General features: G+C 40.2%; 1 protein-coding gene across 2 annotated transcripts in view; it reads left to right on the top strand.

Moving 5' to 3' along the window:
- Positions 1–232: 232 nt before the first annotated feature.
- The window catches only part of LOC124589994, a 54,134-nt gene continuing 34,276 nt past the window's right edge, over positions 233–20,090 (top strand). Inside the window, exon 1 of one of the 2 annotated variants that reach the window (XR_006976289.1) lies at positions 233–6,234. Coding sequence is in view for 1 of the 2 variants with exons in the window: in XM_047131615.1 (XP_046987571.1) it covers positions 822–6,234 (5,413 nt within the window). In the remaining variant the exon portion in view is untranslated. The remainder of the gene's footprint in view (positions 6,235–20,090) is intronic. The other variant, XM_047131615.1, reaches the window with a different exon arrangement.

The following is a 20,090-nucleotide window of genomic DNA, read 5'->3' on the forward strand; positions in this document are numbered from 1 at the left end:
CAGATGTTTGATGGAAACTGCATTGCAGCTGCAGTTGTATAAATGAAAATAATATGGGTAATTCATGGACACAAGAAGACAGAAAAGAGACAGATGAATTTGCTGATATAGACATCCATGCTGAGCACAACAGGTCAAATAGCCTGTCTTGCAGTTGTTCATTTTGTTGCTCACGTAGAAGTGTGATTAATTGTGATAGGAATGAAGCCTTGATGCAGGTCAGTTTGAACCTGAATAAGAGGCAGATTACCCCTAATATTTGTAACGCAGATGTCAATACATTACAGGAAACAAACTGTTATTCTTTTAGAAAGACTGAATCTGAGGTTCCACAGTGCAGTTATTTTGACACTCTGGTATCTAAAGAATCAGTAGCAAATAATACATATTACTTGCCTGACTATAGTTCACAGGAAGATGAAATTCTTTGTAACTCAAATTCTGTTATTCACGAAGAACAAGTGTGTGATTCCAAAGGACAGGAAGTGCGTAAATCACTGCAGTTGGAAGAAACTACAGGTGCATTTCATTTGCCTTCGAGAGAGAATAGAACTTTAGATTTGAATGAAGATTATAGTATTGCAAGAGCATTTAAAGATAAAATTATATGCCCATTTGAGGCAAGGGAGGACAGTTTAGCACTTGAAAGGATTAGAAATGTACAATCTTCATTTGAAAATTGTGATAGTGCATATCCAATTTTTAATAAGCTGCCAAGGGAAGTTTTATTGGGAGATAATTTGATTGGGTATCTTCCATTTGTTTGTGAAAATTTGTGGGGAAATTTGCGTAACTTCAGTGCACATATTTTTGCAGAAGACATGATGGAGGGGATAAATATGACCGACAGTTTGGATGGAGCTAATTTATGCAGACAGATTGATGTTATTGAGGTTTCTTCACAAAACCATGCATTGGATCAGACCCTGAGCACTAATAGATTTCTGTCAGACAGAGATGAAAACGATATACTGCCTGTGGCTAAAGACTACTCTATGGATGCAGTAGATGGAGTATTTATTGGAGTTATTGACAAAGTTGATACAGCCTCAGCCATTGCATCATTTCAATGGAAGGGAAAAAGTTATGCAGCAATTATCTCCAAGAAGAAAATTGAATATAGAGGGAGGAAAGTAGGAAGGAAATTGAATGTTGATGAACTGCTTGTCACTGGTCAACATGTGACACTACATATTAAAAGTAATTTAAAAAGTAAACAAGGCAATTTAATTAGCTCTCGTGTGATATTAGATGTAGAGAAGGGAGAGGAGTTGCAGGAGAAGAATTACTTTATGTCTCCCCTATACCTAGCTGCCATGAACAACTCATTAGGACTTACTTCCATCCATGCCACTATTGAATCAGTTTTTGATACATGGGGAACATTGTCCTTAGTGGGAGACGAGTGTAATCAAAAGGCAATTTTTGTTAGTGAGAATGTGTATATTAATGATTTTAATGTCCCTAAAGAATGCCCTTTAAATGTAGTTCTTTACAAAGGGATGCCTGCTGTATGTGGTGTGAATTCACGCAGTTGTGACATTAATATTAAATTGTTTTTGTTTGTTGGAGAAATTGTGGAACTGGCGAACAATGTAGGTATAATCTCATTTTTCAGGAGAGGTAACAAGGAAAAAGCAGTTATTTTAACTGAAAATTTGTATTTCAACAGAGAAAAATTTGCTTCCTCTGATTTACATGATGTTCTGCAGTTAAAGGAAAAGGTGGCTTTTTTGTGTATACCATCTGAAACAAGTGAAATAAGATTCAAAGCAACTTATTTGCTTCTCTGCAATGATAGAGAAAACGATTCTGTAACTTTTGATACTTTTAAAGATCACTATCATTATTTTATTGATTTACTTTCCAGTTGTCAAATGAAATGTGAGAATAGAGTTCACAGTACTGTTGAGATGCCCAGTGTTCCATATAATACAACAAACAAACCACCTGATTTTAACATGTTTATAAAAAGTGAGGCTAACTTCAAACAAGCATCTCAATCATTTATGCAAAGTTTGACTCATTTCAAGAAGTGCAACATGTCAGAAGAGCTTCAGGAAAACAATAATTACCGCTCTGTGTTAAATGATTTGGGAACAGCTTTGGTGTTTGGTGGTTTGTTGTGGAAAGAATACATTAGCAACAAATTTGACACAGAAGCATCATCAGCACTCCAATTAAATGCTGTTCGTTTCATTGACATTACTGGGACTGTTTATGAAGAAGGAATTCTAATGTCTGGAGAAATGAAGATCTTATTTCACCTAAATGATGTGTATGTGAATGGTGAAAAGTGCACAGTTTTACCAGTGGGTGCAGAGTTGCATTGCACTGCTACAGAATTGCCACACCGTGGCTGTCATGGTGAAACACATTTTGCTTGGTGCCTTTGGCAAGGAACAAGGCCAGATGTGCAGCATGTATTCAGTGTGTTTGAGTTCAAAAAATCTGATGCAGTAACACTAAAGGAAAATAAGCAGTACAAAGGACAAGTTGTAGCCATATATCCACCACGTGCTGCTCTTGTTAGGCTATACATTGGAGGGAGTATAGTACCAGTTGTAGTGTTTTCCAATTTTCTGCAAGACAGAGAGTGTCCATTCAATTTTGAGGGTAATCATTGGATAATTGATTATATTAGTATTGCTGACTGTGTGAGTGTTTCAGTTCAACCAACAAAGAAATCCAACAAAGTTGCAAAACTTGGCTACCAGTGGACTGCAGTAAGTGCCAGAAAGAGCTGTTCTTGTGAAATCAAGCCTCAGAATACAATGATTCTTAGCAGGTGCAAAAGAAACCCATACAATGGCAATGTTTCTTTTCTCTATAAGTCTTTTGCTGTAGTTACATTTGATACAGATGAAGGCTGCAAGTTTGGTTTTTTCATAAAGGATTTTGGCATGATTAATAATGAACCTATTGGTTCAAATGTGGCACTCTCTGCTGTATTGACACACAATTCTTCTGTTACATTCCAGAAGGATTCAATTTACTTTGTTAATGAGAACATATATTACATTTCAGTCATCTATGTGAGTGGATTAGAAAGGAAAATAAGCTCAAAGTGTAATACATGCAGCATTTGTAGTAAAAAGATTGATAAACTGGTGGATTTTCCAGTTGTTAAACATTTGAATGCAGTGAGTGGTGTATTGATTGACTTCAGAGACGATGATGGACTTATTGAATGTGGAATGTACAAAGCAGTGTTTCACAAATCAAGACTTTTTCTTTCGGGGAAAAAAATAGGGAGTAGTCAAGTGTTAGGCGATGTGATCTGTAAAGGAATGACATTTCACTTTGTTGCAGTTGTATCAGAAGGAGAGTGGTATGGTTTACACACTAGTCATATTTGTGTATGCGTTTGGGATTCTCAAAAACCAACTATTAGTACTATTATGGAATCTTACATAACTGATGCTGCAGATGGGGACATGCTTAAGGAAAATGTTGCTTACTTTGGCATAGTGAAAGATATTGCACCCCCATCAGTTGCTCTTGTCACTATAAACACATTTGGAAGTTCAATACCAGTACTACTTTTTATTTCCAGTCTGGCTGTCGGCACAGAGAGGACACTGTGTACCAGGGGTGACTGGATAAATGACTATTTAAAAATAGGTGATAAGCTGAAAGTAAAAATTGCAAGTAAAATAAAGAACAGCAGATTTAGAATTGTCTGTATTGCCTGGAAAACAAATGATGCATTAACAGCGAAAAATGTTGTGTGTGCTGCTGTAAAGGAGGATACAATTTCATCAGATCAAAATTTCAGCAGTTCTATTGAGAATCAGATCTTGGTCCAAACACACACTAAAGATGAAAGTTGTGACATGATTGTAAACAAAGCAGGTATTTCACTTCCTGCAGGAACTTCTATTGACAGCTGTATTTCTTCTGCAGACTGTAGGTCCAAAGGCAATAATGCTGCATCACAGAATATGAAAATTGTTCAGGAGGGGTCATATTTGTCTAGAGAAAAAACAAATTCGGAACTCAATGATATGGACAGTGATACTGCAGAAGAGACAACTATCGCACGTCCTGTGTATAATGCCTTTGCACAGGATGATCAGACATTAGTCTCTGATTTAGAATCACTGGGCTCTATGCTGGTAGTTGGTAGTTTGCTATGGAAGGAATTTCTAGCCAAGAATCCAGAGACAACTAATGACTTATCACACTGTAGATTTACAGATGCGGAAGTTACTGCAATACAACCAGTTTCAGAAACTACTGCAGTGTTAACAGTGGCTATGTGTCCACATGAACCAGTGCAAGCATTTTTCAATGAAATAGATGCGTACAACATTGATGCAAACTCAAATGATAAAATATATTGTACAGGCATTAAACTTCCAGAGACAGGGCGTTTCAAGGAAACTTTCGTTGTTTGGTTACTGTGGCAAGGAATGCCACCTGCAGTGCATGAAGTATTTTCAGTCTTCAAGACTGAATACTCTAATGCTTTAGTTTTGCAAGATAATGTACAGTATCTTGGAATAATTGTGGGCCTGTTGCCACCATATGTGGGTCTTATGAAGATTGCTGTGAGTAGTGCAGTATCAGTGCTGGTACTAATACATGTAAATGCTTTGACAGCTTGTAGAGGTATAGCACTTAGAAATTCATCTGGAAGTTGGATAATAGATTATGTTAGTGTAGGAGATGTGTTAACTGTAAGCATTGAAAGTACAAAAAATGTATCCCTTAAGGAAATTGGCATCCATTGGCGTGTGAAGAAAGTGTGGGACAACAACATTGTAAATGTGTCGTCACTTACTCTAGTGGATGATACGTGTACATTTAGAGGAGTGGTTACCGCTGTGTACAACGAATTTGGTGTAGTAACATTTGAAACTGGAGGGTATCTCAAGAGGGCACTGTTCTTCAAAGATCAAACAAGTATGAACTGGCAAGAATTGAAAGCAGTTGTTACCTCAAAGGGAAATTATGAAGTTTCATTTCATGTAAAACCAGAGTGTTTTAATCCAAAATCTATTCTTTGGCTTGCTTCAAATGTTATAAGAATTGAAGAACGTGAAAGTTGTGTTACAGAAGATTCATGTGTAGCTGATGAAGTTGATTCATTCATTAAAAATAGAAAAATTATTGCTTTTGTGGAAAAATTGCAGCCAGAAATGGGTCTAGCTGTTTTCAAATTGTGTGGTAGATATGAACGTGCCAGTTTTTCCTATACAAAAATATTTTTTGATGGTAGTCAAATAGAGCCAAAGTCAGCATTGGCCATGCTCAGAATCAATATGCGGTTGAGTATTAAAATCCAGAGGATAACAAATTCGGAACAGGGAACAGTTAAATATACTGCTGAGTATGTTGAAATAAGACCATATAATGAGATGCATGGAAATGGAACGAAAGTGTCAGGTGTTACCTCCCTCACTAATTTACTTGTAAGTAAATTAAATGTGACATCAGGACTGGAAGATGACAATCGTAGAATTTTAAAGGGGCTAATGGGTAAGATCAAATATGACAAATTGGGTACTGGCATCATAGAATTCAGCTACAAAAATGAGGACTATGAAGTCCCATTTGATCAGTCTACTAATGTACTAATAACTGCACAAGGTGGTAGGAACCTTCGTGACATATGGCCCGCAGGTAAAATGGTTCATTTTAACTTACTTTGTAATATCAGTATGACGAGGTTGAGTGTTGAATGTGTTTGGGAAAACAAAAAACCCAAAAAGATTGTTTATAAGAATGCTCCAGAACTCCTTTCCATCGACAGGAACAGTATAAAATCTGGAGGAATGTATCAAGCAAAGGTTGTACTAATCAAAAAATTTTCCTTTGTTGCTGAAATTGTAATGGAAGATGATGTTGCATCAGTTTTTGTTACAAATGTTTCATTTCATCCATTCTCTGATACAAGAAAATTGTCTCACAATGAATGTGTGTCATTGCATGTAAACAAAGGTGATGTAGTATATGTTGTAGTTGAAAGATCAAGAAATGGTGAAGAACATGAATGGTTCGCTATAGAAGCTTGGAAAGAAGCTGCAGATCATACACCAGTGCCGTCTGCAGGCCTGAAGGCATTGAGAAATTTTCAGACTGGAGAGGAAGCAAAAATAATAACTTTGTCACCAACAGAAGGCCAACTGCAAACTGTAGCCGGTATAGTGCTCAGTTTTGTACAGGAGGATGTTTATCTTTATGGGTTACCTCTGAAAAATGTGGATTTGACAGACATTCTGACAGTAGGTGAGTTACTGGCCTTAGTTTCACTTATTTTGATTATCGTATATGCACTTGCATAAAACAAAAGATTATAGTAGTGTAGTTGCTTATATTTAGTTTTCATTTTATAATTTTTCATTGTCTTTATTCCAGTTCTTGTTTGGACTCTGGCTATTGTTTTCATTCATAGGTCATAATCTCTGTTCATCCTCCACTGCACATGTTAATATTTCCGATTAATGTGTTGTAATACTTTACATTATCCTTACTTATAATTCTTTGCCTGGCTCCTCCAGGTTTTCGTCTTTTATGCCAGTCTCTTACAAAACAGTATCTAATATTATTTCTCTTTCATCTGTTTGTCCTATCTGCCTTCATTTAACATCTCTTGTTCTATATCCTCTTTGTATTTTGACTTCAACATCATCCATTATAGTGTGAAACACCTAAACAAAGAAGTTCCATGTTTTGTACAAAGTTCAATATTCTGACACTGGGGAGGAGGGAACATATACGTCAACACTTGAGTGAGTGAATGATCATGCCAACTTGCACAGCCGTAGTACCATTATGATATTAATACACTTAACACCTGTAAGTTTTAAGGCATCTTAAAGGTCCATGAAACCACCTGTGATCTTGTGATGTGTGCACTAAAAGACACTCTGGTGACATTGTGTGACAAGACGCAGTGATCATCAATTTTGGGGACCAAACATGGCAATACAGGTTATACAACTGCTTCCTATGTTGTGGATTGGATCGTCCAACATCACTGTATAGAGTAGATTTGTGTAGTCTATAGTGCAGTTGTTGTTTGTTTGTTTTTAACCGCCAGTGACTATTGGTCACAGCTCAGTCAGCCTCCAGCTTCCATTGGTGACATGCCAGGAGAGTAACAAGTTTCATATTTAGCTTTCTCTGTGTGCTTTTATAGTTTAATTCTTAAGTTAGTAGTACTAGGGTGGATAGGGCGTGTGCGTGCTATGTGTGGATGTAGGAGGAGCTGGCTGCTGTTCATGAGAACGTTTGAACACGCTTTTGGCCGCAATAAGCTGTCTGCAGGTCGCTGCCTTGGATGTAGTGGCAGAAGATAATGTGGTGCGTCACATGGGACACATCAGATGTCACTGTATCGCCCACAGATTACGTACCTGATGTGGAGGGATTCACCCACACCTCAGGGGGAGTGACTGCTCGATATGGAAAGTCACTGTGTAAACTTGACACCCGGCCTCTCTCATTCCGACTGTGAGTGTGCTCCTTCAGCAGGATCCAAGCGGGCAAATGGGGACAGTTATCAGGAACTCCAGTGTTAGTTGTATTATGGAGACCTTTAAGGAAATAGTGCCCTGGGCTGGAAAGATGTCCGGTGTGCACTCAGTGTGTCTGCTGGGGGCCCTTATCAGAGATGTGAAGGAGGCTGTTGCATGCAGCTATCGAGGGTGCAGGGTGCAATCGTCTGCAAGTTGTGGCTCGTGTTGACACCAGTGACATTGTGGCTTGATTTCTGAGGCTATCCTCAGATCGTACGTTCAACTGGTGGAAGTGATGAAGACTGCTGGTCTCACTCGTGTGGTGCGAGCAAGACTCACAATTTGCAGCATTGTTCCCACAGTTGATTATGATCCTTAGATTTGGAGCCGAGTGGAGGGTCTCAGTCAAAGACTGTTGATTTTGTGATGGTCTCGGCTGCAGGTTTATGGATTCACGTGATGAGTTGGAGAATTATTGGACTTCTCTCAGTAGGTAAGGGTGCACTATACAAAGGAAGCAGCTACTCGGGTAGCTGAGTACTTGAGAGGCGTACATGAATGCTTTTGGACTAGGCAGTTGTTTGAGGGCCTCTGATTAATGCTTGCCAGTCAATACGCAGAGGTTGAAAACAGACTGCATACAAAGTAAAGATACTTGGACTGTCAAAATTTTAACAGTGGATTCTAGAAGTATTTGTGACAAAGTTCCTGAATTTATTGCTGTCGGAGAAAGTTATCTTGCTAAAATTATTCTTGGAACTGAGAGCTGGCCGAAACCTGAAGTAGAAAGCTCCCAAATATTTAGCGAGACACGAAACACATACAAAAATGACAAATTATTAAATGTTTTAACCAACCACCCTATTCCACTGTGACAGTTTTAGAATAATACAAGATAACTACACTTAGCAGCACAAAAATACCCAGATCTAGCAGCATTTGGTGGTAGGCAATTTTAATCCACACAGTATAGACTATGGTCTCTACATATTTGTTGCAGGGGGTACAAATAGAAAGGCTTTTGAAGCAGTTTTGAACATGTTTTCTGAAAAATTTCTTGAGCAGCTAGATTGACGTCCTTTACACAATGGTATTATTTTAGACCTTGTAATTACAAGAAAGCTTGACCTTGTTGATAGTGTCAGTGTGGAGACAGGAATTTCATAACAACAGTGATTACTAAAGTTATTAAATCCATCAAGAAGGCTAGGAAAATATTTTTGTTAGAAACAGCAGGTAAGCAGTTGTTAACATCCGACATAGTAAATGCACATAATTTAGTTCCAGTATGATGGACATAAAGGGGTTATGACCAAAGTTTAAACTGATTGTAAATTGTGCTCTCAAGAAGAAGTATATGTTGAGTAAGTGGATTAAGGACAGAAAAGTCCCAATGTGTTTTAATTGCAAAATTCAGAAGATTCTGAAGGAAGGAGAGACCATTGCACTGTCAGTTCAAAACAGAACATGCAAGTGATAACAGGCAAAATTTAGTAGAAATTTGTGCGTCTGTAAAAAGATTGATGTGCAAAGGATACAAAAATTTCTGTCATAGTTATGAAAGATCTTGCAGAGAACACGAGAAAATTCACTAAACAGGTTGAAGGCTTCTGTCTAGTCGCTCATTGACCAGTCCGATGTGACAATGGAAGACACAAATGGTAACCTAATGTTTCAAATTTCACGTTGTAAGACATCATTCACACAGCAGGATTGTATAGACATACAGTCTTTTGACCGTTGCATGGACTCACATGTGGAGCACATAGATATAGGCATCCCTGGTGTAGAGAAGCAACTGAAAGAGTTGAAAACAAGTAAGTCACCAGGTCCTAATGGAATCCCAATTAGGTTAAGTAAGTCACCAGGTCCTAATGGAATCCCAATTAGGTTTTATGGAGAGTACTCTGTTGTATTGGCCTATTACTTAGCTTGCATTTATCAGGAACATCTTACCCAGCTCAGAGTCTCAATTGACTGGTAAAAAGTGCAGGTGACTCTGTGTATAAGAAAAGTAAAAGACTTGACCTGTACCATTACAGACCAATATCCATAACATTGGTCTGCTGCAGAATTTTTGAGCACATTCTGAGACTGAATGTAACAAATTTGCTTGAGACAGCAAAGCTTCTGACCACAAATCAGCATGGATTTAGAAAATGTTTCTCATGAGAAAATCAGCTTACCATTTTCTCACGATATCCTGCAAACCATGGGTGAAGGGTAACAGGCAGATCCTGTATTCCTAGATTGTGGGAAAGTGTTTGACAAAGCACTCTGCTGCAGACTGTTGATGAAAGTCAGAGCATATGGGTTAGGTCCCCAGAGTGAGTGGCTTGAAGATGTCTTAAGTAATGGAACCCAGTACATTGTCTTCAATGGCAAGTGTTCATTAGAAACGCAAGTATAGTCAGAAGTTCCCCAGGGAAGTGTTATAAGTCCATTCTTATTCTCTATATATGTACATATATTATCTGACAGATAAGGTGAGCAGCAATATGTGTCTGTTTGCTGATGACACTGTTTTATGGGAAGGTGTCATCATTGAGTGACTGTAAAAGGATACAGGATGACTTAGACAAAATTTCTACCTGATTTGTTGAATGGCAGTTTACTCTAAATGTAGAAAAATGTAAGTTAATGCAGATGAGTAGAAAAAACATTCCTATAATGTTTGTGTACAGCATTAGTAATGTGCTGCTTGACACAGTGATGTCAATTAAATGTATTGGTATAAGGTCACGAAGTAGTGTGCAATGGAATGAACGTATGAATATGGAAGTAGAGAAGGTGAATGGTCAACTTCGGTGTACTGAGAGAATTTTAGGAAAGTGTAGTTCACCTATGAAGGAGATTGCATATAGAACGCTAATGTGACCAGTTTGTGAGTACTGCTGGAGTATTTAGGATCCCCACCAGGTCAGACTAAAGGAAGACATCAAAGCAATTCAGGGGCATACTGCTAGATTTGTTATCATGGGTAAGAAATATACGCAGATATTATGGAGATGCTTTGTGAACACAGTTTGTAACCCGTGGAGGGAAGACAACATTCTTTTCATGAGGCACTGTTGAGGAAGTTTAGGGAACGGGCATTTGAGGCTGACTGCAGAGCAACTGTCCTGCTGCCAATATACATTTCACTTGTGGACAACAAAGATAAGGTGAGAGAAATTGGGACTTATTTGGAGACTTGTGACTATGATGGAACACTGTGAGTTACAGGATATGGAGAGCCTAACTTGGTTCAGGAGGATGGTACATGCCTCAAAAAGCGTAACATCAAGATGACTGTTGAAGAAAAATAGTTGTTATCAGATAAATGACAAGCTCTGGGGCACCTGGTGCTCTTCATTCATGTTGTTGTTGTTGTTATTGTTGTTGTCTTCAGTCCTGAGACTGGTTTGATGCAGCTCTCCATGCTACTCTATCCTGTTCAAGCTTCTTCATCTCCCAGTACTTACTGCAACCTACATCCTTCTGAATCTGCTTAGTGTATTCATCTCTTGATCTCCCTCTATGATTTTTACCCTCCACGCTGCCCTCCAATGCTAATTTAGTGATCCCTTGATGCCTCAGATTCACTTGAGGCACTGGGTTGGAGAAGTGGAGTGGGATATTACATACATCGCTGTCCCACAGCTGCTTCAGTTATCACAACTCTACTGCCCTCTCCATGACAAATGAAAACAGTGACAACAGTTGTTACATACTTTTTTTTAAATTAAAATTTTTGATTGTATGAATATATGGTGTGTTCTGTATCAGCTAGCATCTTCATTCCCTGCCAGTGACATCTGTCAGTCACAAAGTTATTTTAATTGATGTTTAGTGTTGGTGCAATAGCCAAATCCCCACCATGTAAGACTTAAGAAATGCACCTTAAAGTCATCAAACTACTCAGATTTAATCGTATCTAATGGCATGCCTTAAAATGCTGTTTATGATAAAGTTTGATGCAATCACCAACACTCATAAATGCTGTCCGACACCCATTGTAGATCATGCAATTCGATAGAGGAATGAGGAGAAAGATGAAGGAAGTAGTATTTTCCCTGTCCATTAAATGTTTTCACACACTTCACAAAACAACTCCCATGACAGTTCTTCCTACTGGCAGACTGTAATGCACAAAATGAGCTGAAGGGTTTGCACTTTATCTGCCCTAGGGGTTGAATTGTAGAGAGCCTCATGAAGTCTCTGATGCTGTGTATCCTCAACACTTTTTCCCACATGCAGTCCAGCACTGCTATGAGTCATCAGACATCGCCCTCTAGTTACATTATCCAACCCTAAAAGATTGTGCTCAGTTGGATGTTATTAATTATGTTTGTTCCACTAAATGCTACCCTGTTTGTATCCAGTTGCAAGAAAGAGCAGTCCAAAAGGAAACCACCAAGGTGAGTTGTTCTGTAGACCAAACTGGCTAATTTCCAGTCAGTTGGGTGTTTTTGAAAGCCAAGGCAGCTTCCAGCATCATAAGCTGGATACATCACACCACTGATTTATCCATCCTGAAATTTTTAGGCCAAATTAGAAGGTACCTCAGCCTTTTGTGGCGCATTAAATGCTGCCCTGCAATCCAGGGGACATAAGTTGGCGCCAAATACTGTATTTCACATTGTGTGTTGGTAGTGTGTGCTGTGCTCTACTATATTCAGCAAAGAGGATGAATTAATATGGGGTGCTGTGTCAGCACAGATAAAAGGAAACATTGTTTCTAGCCTGCTGTTGCTTTTAAATGCCATTGCATGGCACTAGTGTTTATGTTACAACATAATTCTTGTAGCGGAGAACAGTAATTGTGTTGCCTAATAATGGAGTGGACAAGACGAAAGGTATATGTGACGGTAGGCTTTCCCGGCATAAACTATTGATGCAAGGTTTCTCGGGTCTCCAGCCGGGTGGTGGTGTTGATATCTCGCGACATTTTGGGAAGTGTCATACTACCCATCTTCTGGTGAAGTGATGAAGATGGGTAGTATGACACTTCCCGAAACGTCGCGAGATATCAATGCTACCACCTCGCTGGAGACCCGAGAAACCTTCATCAATACGAAAGGTTTTTGAAACTATCACACTTCATGAGGTAGAGGAGTTTCTTTGGAATTTGTGAACTGGAAAATAAAAAATAACATGTTAAAACAGGTCTTCATCCAGAAGACTGATGCTGTGCTTAACACCAGATGCAGTGACACAATAAATAAGTCTCTGCTAACACAGTACAGACAGATTCTCTTTGAGATGGAACTGAATTTGTCGGGAAAAAAGAGGAATTTTTCAGTAATCTGGATATTGCAGATATCAGATTGCAACTGCGGATCCTCCTGTCATATCCATTAGTACCGATCGTCACATTTCTGTAGAAGATGATTAGATTTGATTTTATGTATTTATCTATTATGAGTATTGCAATGTGCAGTGAAACATATTTGTCAATCTTATTAACCTAATTGTGTTACCATTACGACATAGCCCTTCAACCATGCTTCTCAAACTGAAGCAACTGCTTGAGATGACAGCTGATTTTGAAATATGGAATAAATATACAATGCTTTAAAATGAATCTTCTGTTTCCAAATGTTTTGAGTAGCAACAAGTTTTTACTTCACCAGAATTGCTTATCTGATATTTGTGTCTTTCTTTGCAACAAATGGTTCTATCATACGGATTAAAATTTCAAAATTGAGCTGTGATATTCTTGTGAAGATATGAAAAACAGCCCTATGCTCTAAATTACACTTTCGCTGTATGTCACACTAGACAAGCGAATGTAGCAGACAGACTGCAGACAAACAACAGATCAGGCCATGGACAAACAGTCTAGATGACAATGAGGCACTAAGCTAAGCCTTCGCCACAATGCCAATGACAAGGCGCAGAGCAGTGGAGAGAAATCCAAGATGCGATCAAAGAGAGTAAGTTGGTGACAAGCAGTCTTACAACAGTCCTATAATACAGCGAAGATAGCTCCAACAATATCGAGCAGGAGCACTGAACCAGCCAGCTGTGTGCTGGGTGGCCACCTACATACCAGTTACGCGAAACCCTATTGGGCACTGTATCCATGTGGCATGAGACAGGGGTGCACTGCACATAGCGCTGCGTGGCTGCGATGCCCCTAATGGTCACATAAGTCCATCTCCTCTAGTGGGCATTCAACCTCTGTGGCACCCGATACCAGATCTCCCCCAAGAGCGTTGTGCACTGGATGATGCTGAGAGAAACTGAAAGGAGGTATGAATGAAAATGCGGTACTGACTGCTGCTGGTTGGGGGTAGGGAGAATGTTCGGCAGTGTCCATTGGGATGACACTAGAGGTGAGGACACCGGATGGTTTTCCAGAACCTTGTGGACGCAGAAGATAGTGCCAGTGCACCTGTGGGTAGTTGCCAGTGGTACCAGCTCTGGGGCCTCATCGTCATCAGAAGGTGGAAGGGGGATGAGGCGGTGGCAGGTGTGATGCCCGTGTTCGAGGCCAGAACTAGTTGTGGTGATGGTGCTCAAGCTCGTTGTGTGTTTGGATAGACATAACTTGCCTTCCATGGGTTTCTACTACCATTGCCAGCATTCAAGACGCAATTTCCCTGTAGCAGTGGGCCCACACAGCTGTGCCCAGTGTGTAGCAGTGGGATGGTTGGGAGGGGATTGCCAAAGAGGGCGTGTTAAAAGGTGAAGTAGGGTCCATGATTGCCGCCTGTGGAGCAGCTTGGCAGGGCTACCACCGGCATATGGTGGTGTGACAAGTGCTCAGAAACAGCATGAGGGCTGAGGTAGTGGCAGAGCAATCGACATCTTTCTTCATTTCCTACTTAAATGTCTGAACATGATGTTCTGCTTCACCATTGTTGGAGGGATGGAAAATATGTGTTACACCATTGGCCCCACAGAAGTGTTTGAAGAAGGCACTACGAATTGGGGCCCATTATCAGAGACCAAAGTGTGAGGTAAGCCTTTGATGGCTAAAACCTGGGCCAAAGCAGTAAGGGTGGCATTGGTTGTAGTGGAGGCCATGCTTGCCACGGTTGGGTACTTGGAGTTGGTATCCACAGCGAGCAAATACATCAATCCCAGAAATTAGCATGCAAAATATAGATTTCAATAGTCTAAAGCAGAATGATTTCATTTGAAAATTACTAACTACAGTGAATATATGATATACTGATGCCCTTGTGGGGTGGAATAGGAGTGGGATGTGCAGCTGCAACACCAACTGCAGATACCCCTGTTTGCCACAAAGTGTGCAGGACTGCCAGCGATCTGTACGATCTGCCTGGGAGTGAGTGCAGAAATACTGTGGGCACAAAGGGAGTGACACCCATGACCTGGGATGCAGTGCGACCGGAGGCTAAGATGGCATAGAGACATCAGACATGTTCCACATCCTGGAGGACCTCCTCACTACGGATCAATTGGAATGAAAGTAAATCTAATCTAATCTAAACAAGGACGAGTCATGAGTGTGCTCAGTCTGAGGATTGTCGTATGCCTGCGGCGCAGGAGTGGAGCGTGTGGAGGTGCGTTGACCACCACAACTTGTGGCATTGCCATAAGTCATTCCTTAGCTGCCTGTGTAATTTTAGACAAAGTGCCATCTAACAACGGGTTATTGAGTGTCAGTAACATAGTGATACCTCTGGATCTGGTGCAATCCGAACGTTCACATCATGAATCAAGGTGTCCACCTATGAAGCCTTGCAACCTCGATTGCTGCAACTCAAATCACATTTGTGCCTGAGACCTTATAAGTCAGTGACCCGAGAATGGTATGATTGTCTCAGCTGTTTATAGTATTGATGGAGCCTGAAGGCAACCACATGGTATCCCCGGGTGTCATAATTAGTCAACAGAACACATAACTACTGAAAGGAGAGTGTGCTGGGGTCTGACCAAGGGGCCAACATTCAGAACAGAAAGAACGTGTCTGGTGAAGCCCAAGACAAAAATAATAATCACTGCAGTGAATAATCTGTAAATTTAAATGCCGTGAAATGCTGTTTCAGATGAAGCAAGTATGTGTCTCAGTCCTCCTTAGTGTCATTGAGAGGTGCAAACAATGGAGGACGTATGGGTGCATCAGTAGTGGAAGGCACTGAGGCCTGGTGCAACTGAGGTTCATGTGCTCTGAGTTTGTCTGCCTGAATGTGAAGTGATTTTTGTAACAAGTGTAACCGGAGCTGCTGCTGCATGTATTGCTTCAGTTGCTCCAGCAGGCAAACTAGTTGAGTGTCTGTGCTTCTAAATAACTTCCTATTTCCTCATTGCCAATGCTGTATTCGCGGGTGGCAGAATATCACCGTGCATGTTGGGAGTTTCAAGAAATGCGGAAATGAAGGAAGCTGCCGTGTGGGAGAGCCACCTGCAGAAGAATAACCCAAACTAACGGTAGGTGAGTGAAACGCAGCAGACTGCAGATGAACAACAGACCAGGACGAGGACAAACACCCTAGACGACAATGAAGTACTAAACTAAGCCTTTGCCACAATGATGACAGCAAGGCCCAGAGCAGCAAAGAGACAAATCCAAGACGTGACCATATAGAGTAACCAGGCAACAAGCAAGTGGTCCTAATACAGCGAAGATACGTCCAACAGTATCATACGTGAGCTCTGATTTGGTCAGTTGTGTGCTGGACGGCCACTTATGTACCGGCTGCATAAAATGCTACTGGCCACAGCACTCATCTGATGCGAGACAGTGATTCACTCATCACGCAAGCTCAGTGCTGCGCAGCTGCGATCCTCACTGACGGTCATCTAAGTCCGTCTCCTCTAGTGGGTGTTCAACCTCTGTGGCACCCGATACCAGAGTGTCTGTGGAGACTCAAACAATGAACATAGTTGTAGGCATGTTGTAGATTCCTCAGAAACAGTGTTGCTAGCAGAAACATGCCAGTGTAAACATGGCTTTATCAACTATATCACTGTCTCTACTTAAAGTATGGAGATGCATTAGGAGATTTTACAGTAAATGCAGTTGGCCATCTCCAAACAAAATATAGACACATTGCTCAGACAGTTGTGGATAACTTTGTGATGGCAACTGCAGGGTGCATATGATCCAGGAGATCCGGTAAAAGCCCGGGAATTTTTTCATCCAGGAGAAAACAGGGAAAAACTCGGAATTTTTTTAGAATTCCAGGAATTTTTTATTAGTGTAGTTTTCAGATAGATTTTCGTAATTTTGACCGGTAAGAACCAATATTCTAACAAAGGATATTACTGTATGTCAGTAAAACACAGTGCTCATACAAGCGTCTGCCAACAGCAAAATGTGTCAAAGGCTTTAGGAAGACTATGCAGTGCTTGCGCCATTCGTTGCGTGGAGTGAGTTGCACGCAAATGGTTTCATATTTGACTGTAGACACGGCGAAACCAATATACACTTCTGTTTCGTCGTTTTATGGGTTCCTGAGTCAATTCTGAAATGAAAGTTTTGGCAGCTGCAAATCGTACAAGTTGTGATGGAGTTAAAGCTTGTTGCGTGGAATCGCAGCATAATAAAACATTAAGAAATGTGTTTTGGTTAGTGACTGGATGAAGAAAAGGTGTCAGCTCGGTTGCTCAGCATCTTTGCTGAAATAATTCATAACAGTTTATCCAAGAAGTTCTTTTAATTGTCGTAGAATGTTACCAGAACTGTTACCGTTTCTTCTAAATAGAGTTAATTATGCGATAAGGAATAAAGATATTGTAATGCATGAAGCGCATTACATGTCACATTGCATGCATTACAATTGAGAACACTCGGCATGCTATAAGATGCGGTTTTAGTTGGTGGTGACTCTTTTTCATTAACACCAATAAGTATCAACAGTAATAATTACTAACATTAACAGCAGTAATCATTCGAAGCAGGCCACATTAAGAAGAGAATGGTTTGCAGACTACTCTCTTGAAGATAGATCTGTACAGTGTCAATATTTCAAAATTGTAACCTGTGTGAATGGGGAGCACTGCAGCGATGTTTTAAATAGATGAATATCTAATGAAGAATGCAGATTCTTGAATTTGTATAGCCTTCCCTACTGCCAACAATATTCCTTAACAAAGAGTTGGCCAACTCGAACGATGAGATTTTAGTCTTGTAGACAAAAGCGTTGCCACAGCTAGAATTACACTTGTTTGTATTTTTCTTAATTCAGTTGTATATGTGCTCCTTACTCAATAAATTCTGTGCAGCTCAGATACAGTCTAGCCATCTATGTTAGAATCGCACATGACGGTCTCAGCGGGAGCAATGTGTTGCTTATTTTTGTAATCAGCATCACTGAAATCCCACAAATACCTATGCAAATCATAGAAGCATAGATATCTAAAAAGCGAACATTATTCTCTGCTCCCCACTTTTTATTTCAATTTATCTACACTCTACGAACACACATAACCTCAAAACTCATGGAACTAGTGTCACCAAAGTTGGAACATGCTGAAAGTGTTTAGTATAACCAACGAGTTGCGCAAACACATGGCGCGCATGCACAGTGGGCGGCAGCGTAGTTGCATGCAACCTAGTGTTGTCGTGTAAACTAGGCTTTAGATTCCTTCGAGCAGTTGCGAGCGGGCTCATGTGCATGTGCAGTGAGTCACGTATGAGTAGTACCTTCTCCCGCTTCTGGCTACGGAAATGTGGTTGTTAGCTGTATAAGCAGTAGCATCAACCAGCCAGATGCTACATGGAAAAATTTTACTGGCGCGCCCAAGCTGCGAGATTCACTCAAGTGCGCAACAGGCCCAGATCTAGGGCGCAGAAGAGGGAAGGGCAAACCGGGGTGACTGCCCCAGGTGGCAATTTCAGGGTGGGGGGGCACTAAATTCAATTCTTGAGGAAAAACCTTGTTTCGAAAGCGACTAGCATCCAGCGCACATTGGTATATCGATTATCCATATGATTTCCAGTTGGTTTTTGAACATTTGTGAACACATTTTGAGTTAATTTCTGAATGAATCATAAGCTGATTTTTGAATGCGTGCATAGTGTACGTGATGTGTATGCCAGGGGAATCCCTGTCTCATCTAGAAGTAAACTTCCCTGCAGACAAAAGGGGACGGGGCCATACGAGCTGAGCAGAATAAGGCTGAACAGGTGAATGCCAATGTTTGTTTGAGTGGTTGACTGGGTTTGCAAATGATCAGTGTTGTTAAAATTAATAGTGAAAGCCATAGATTCGGACTACCAGAGTGGAAATAAACAACTAACAAGAATAATAGCTAAGAAAGATTACTTGTTATCTTCTCGGTGTATCCAAGAAAATAAAATTTTGATAGAAAGCTTTTGGCCAGACCGCTACACTAGTAAGGACCAGTTGTACAGTCCCCAGTGAGCAGACCTTAAGTTCTGTTTTGGGAGTAGCATGGAAAATGTGTTGTGCGACACGTAATAACGCCTAACCGTAGAATAAACGTGGGGTAACTAAACTGGTGATTGTAACTGGGTTAGTGAAGTTAACCGGAGAATAAATTTTGACACAGGCTGGAATAGTTACAGAATTACTGATGACAAGATGGTTTGTTAGAACGAGGAAGGAGAAGATGAGAAGCTGGAGCATATGAATGAAATGTGAAACTATTTCCTAACATAAAGCTTTTTGCTTGTAGTAGGCCTAATAGGCATTTGATAGTGGTTCTTCGTGAATTATATTCTGTCGTGTTGTAAAAATGACCATTTGCTCCAAAACAGTCTCGTTTATTTCAGATGTATTACAACCGCTGCAATATTAGACAGGCCTATTTTGTTTTATCTAGCAGACAGTGACAAAATACACGTAATCAGATCCAGAAACATCATCAGTCTTGGGATACTATTTGTATTAACAGATTGTTCAGTGTTAGACAATGACATTTCGTTTTTTCGTGTAGCAAAAGATTTGACGAACTTCGATGAGGTAATAGATTATTTCGCAGAAAGGAAAGCACACCATGTAAAGCTGTAGCGTGATAAGAGAGAAAAAAAGCTAGGGCTTAAGGACTGGAGAAATGTGTACTGTGTCTTACTTGTCTCTTGTCTTTACTGGTTTTATGTATCCCATATTTAATTTTATGCCACACAAAGCAGCAAGTTATTAGCTAATAGGCAATAAAGAATGCAAATTTTCTGAAGCGTTCTTGTTCTCCTGGTTACAAATAATCCCATTCAGCATTAATTGCGAGGGGTTCCTTTTTTAAAAGGGTCAGAATGTCAAACCGGCTGACTGGGAGCAGGGTAGGCACCACAGGACATTTTAATTTACACTGTCCTGAATATAGTTTGACGGCATCCATTATAAAATTTACACGTTTGAATTTGACAGAGCGAAATTCAGTGACATGCGATAAAAGAGTGCTGTGTGAAGCGGCATGACACTGCACTTTGGCACACTAAAGACCATATAACATGTCTTACTTTTCCTCGAGGACACATGTTTTATGTATCAGACTCTGCAGAAAGATATGCGCTACAAAACGAATATTTTTTGAAAAGTCGATTTAATTTTTAGTGTCCTACTTCAAACGGGTGTCTTGAAAGGAAGATATAAGATGAACATCAACAAAAGCAAAACAAGGATAATGGAATGTAGTCTAATTAAGTCGGGTGATGCTGAGGGAATTAGATTAGGAAATGAGGCACTTAAAGTAGTAAAGGAG

This window comes from Schistocerca americana, chromosome 2 (assembly GCF_021461395.2).
Source record: "Schistocerca americana isolate TAMUIC-IGC-003095 chromosome 2, iqSchAmer2.1, whole genome shotgun sequence".
NCBI classification, from domain to species: Eukaryota; Metazoa; Arthropoda; class Insecta; order Orthoptera; family Acrididae; genus Schistocerca; species Schistocerca americana.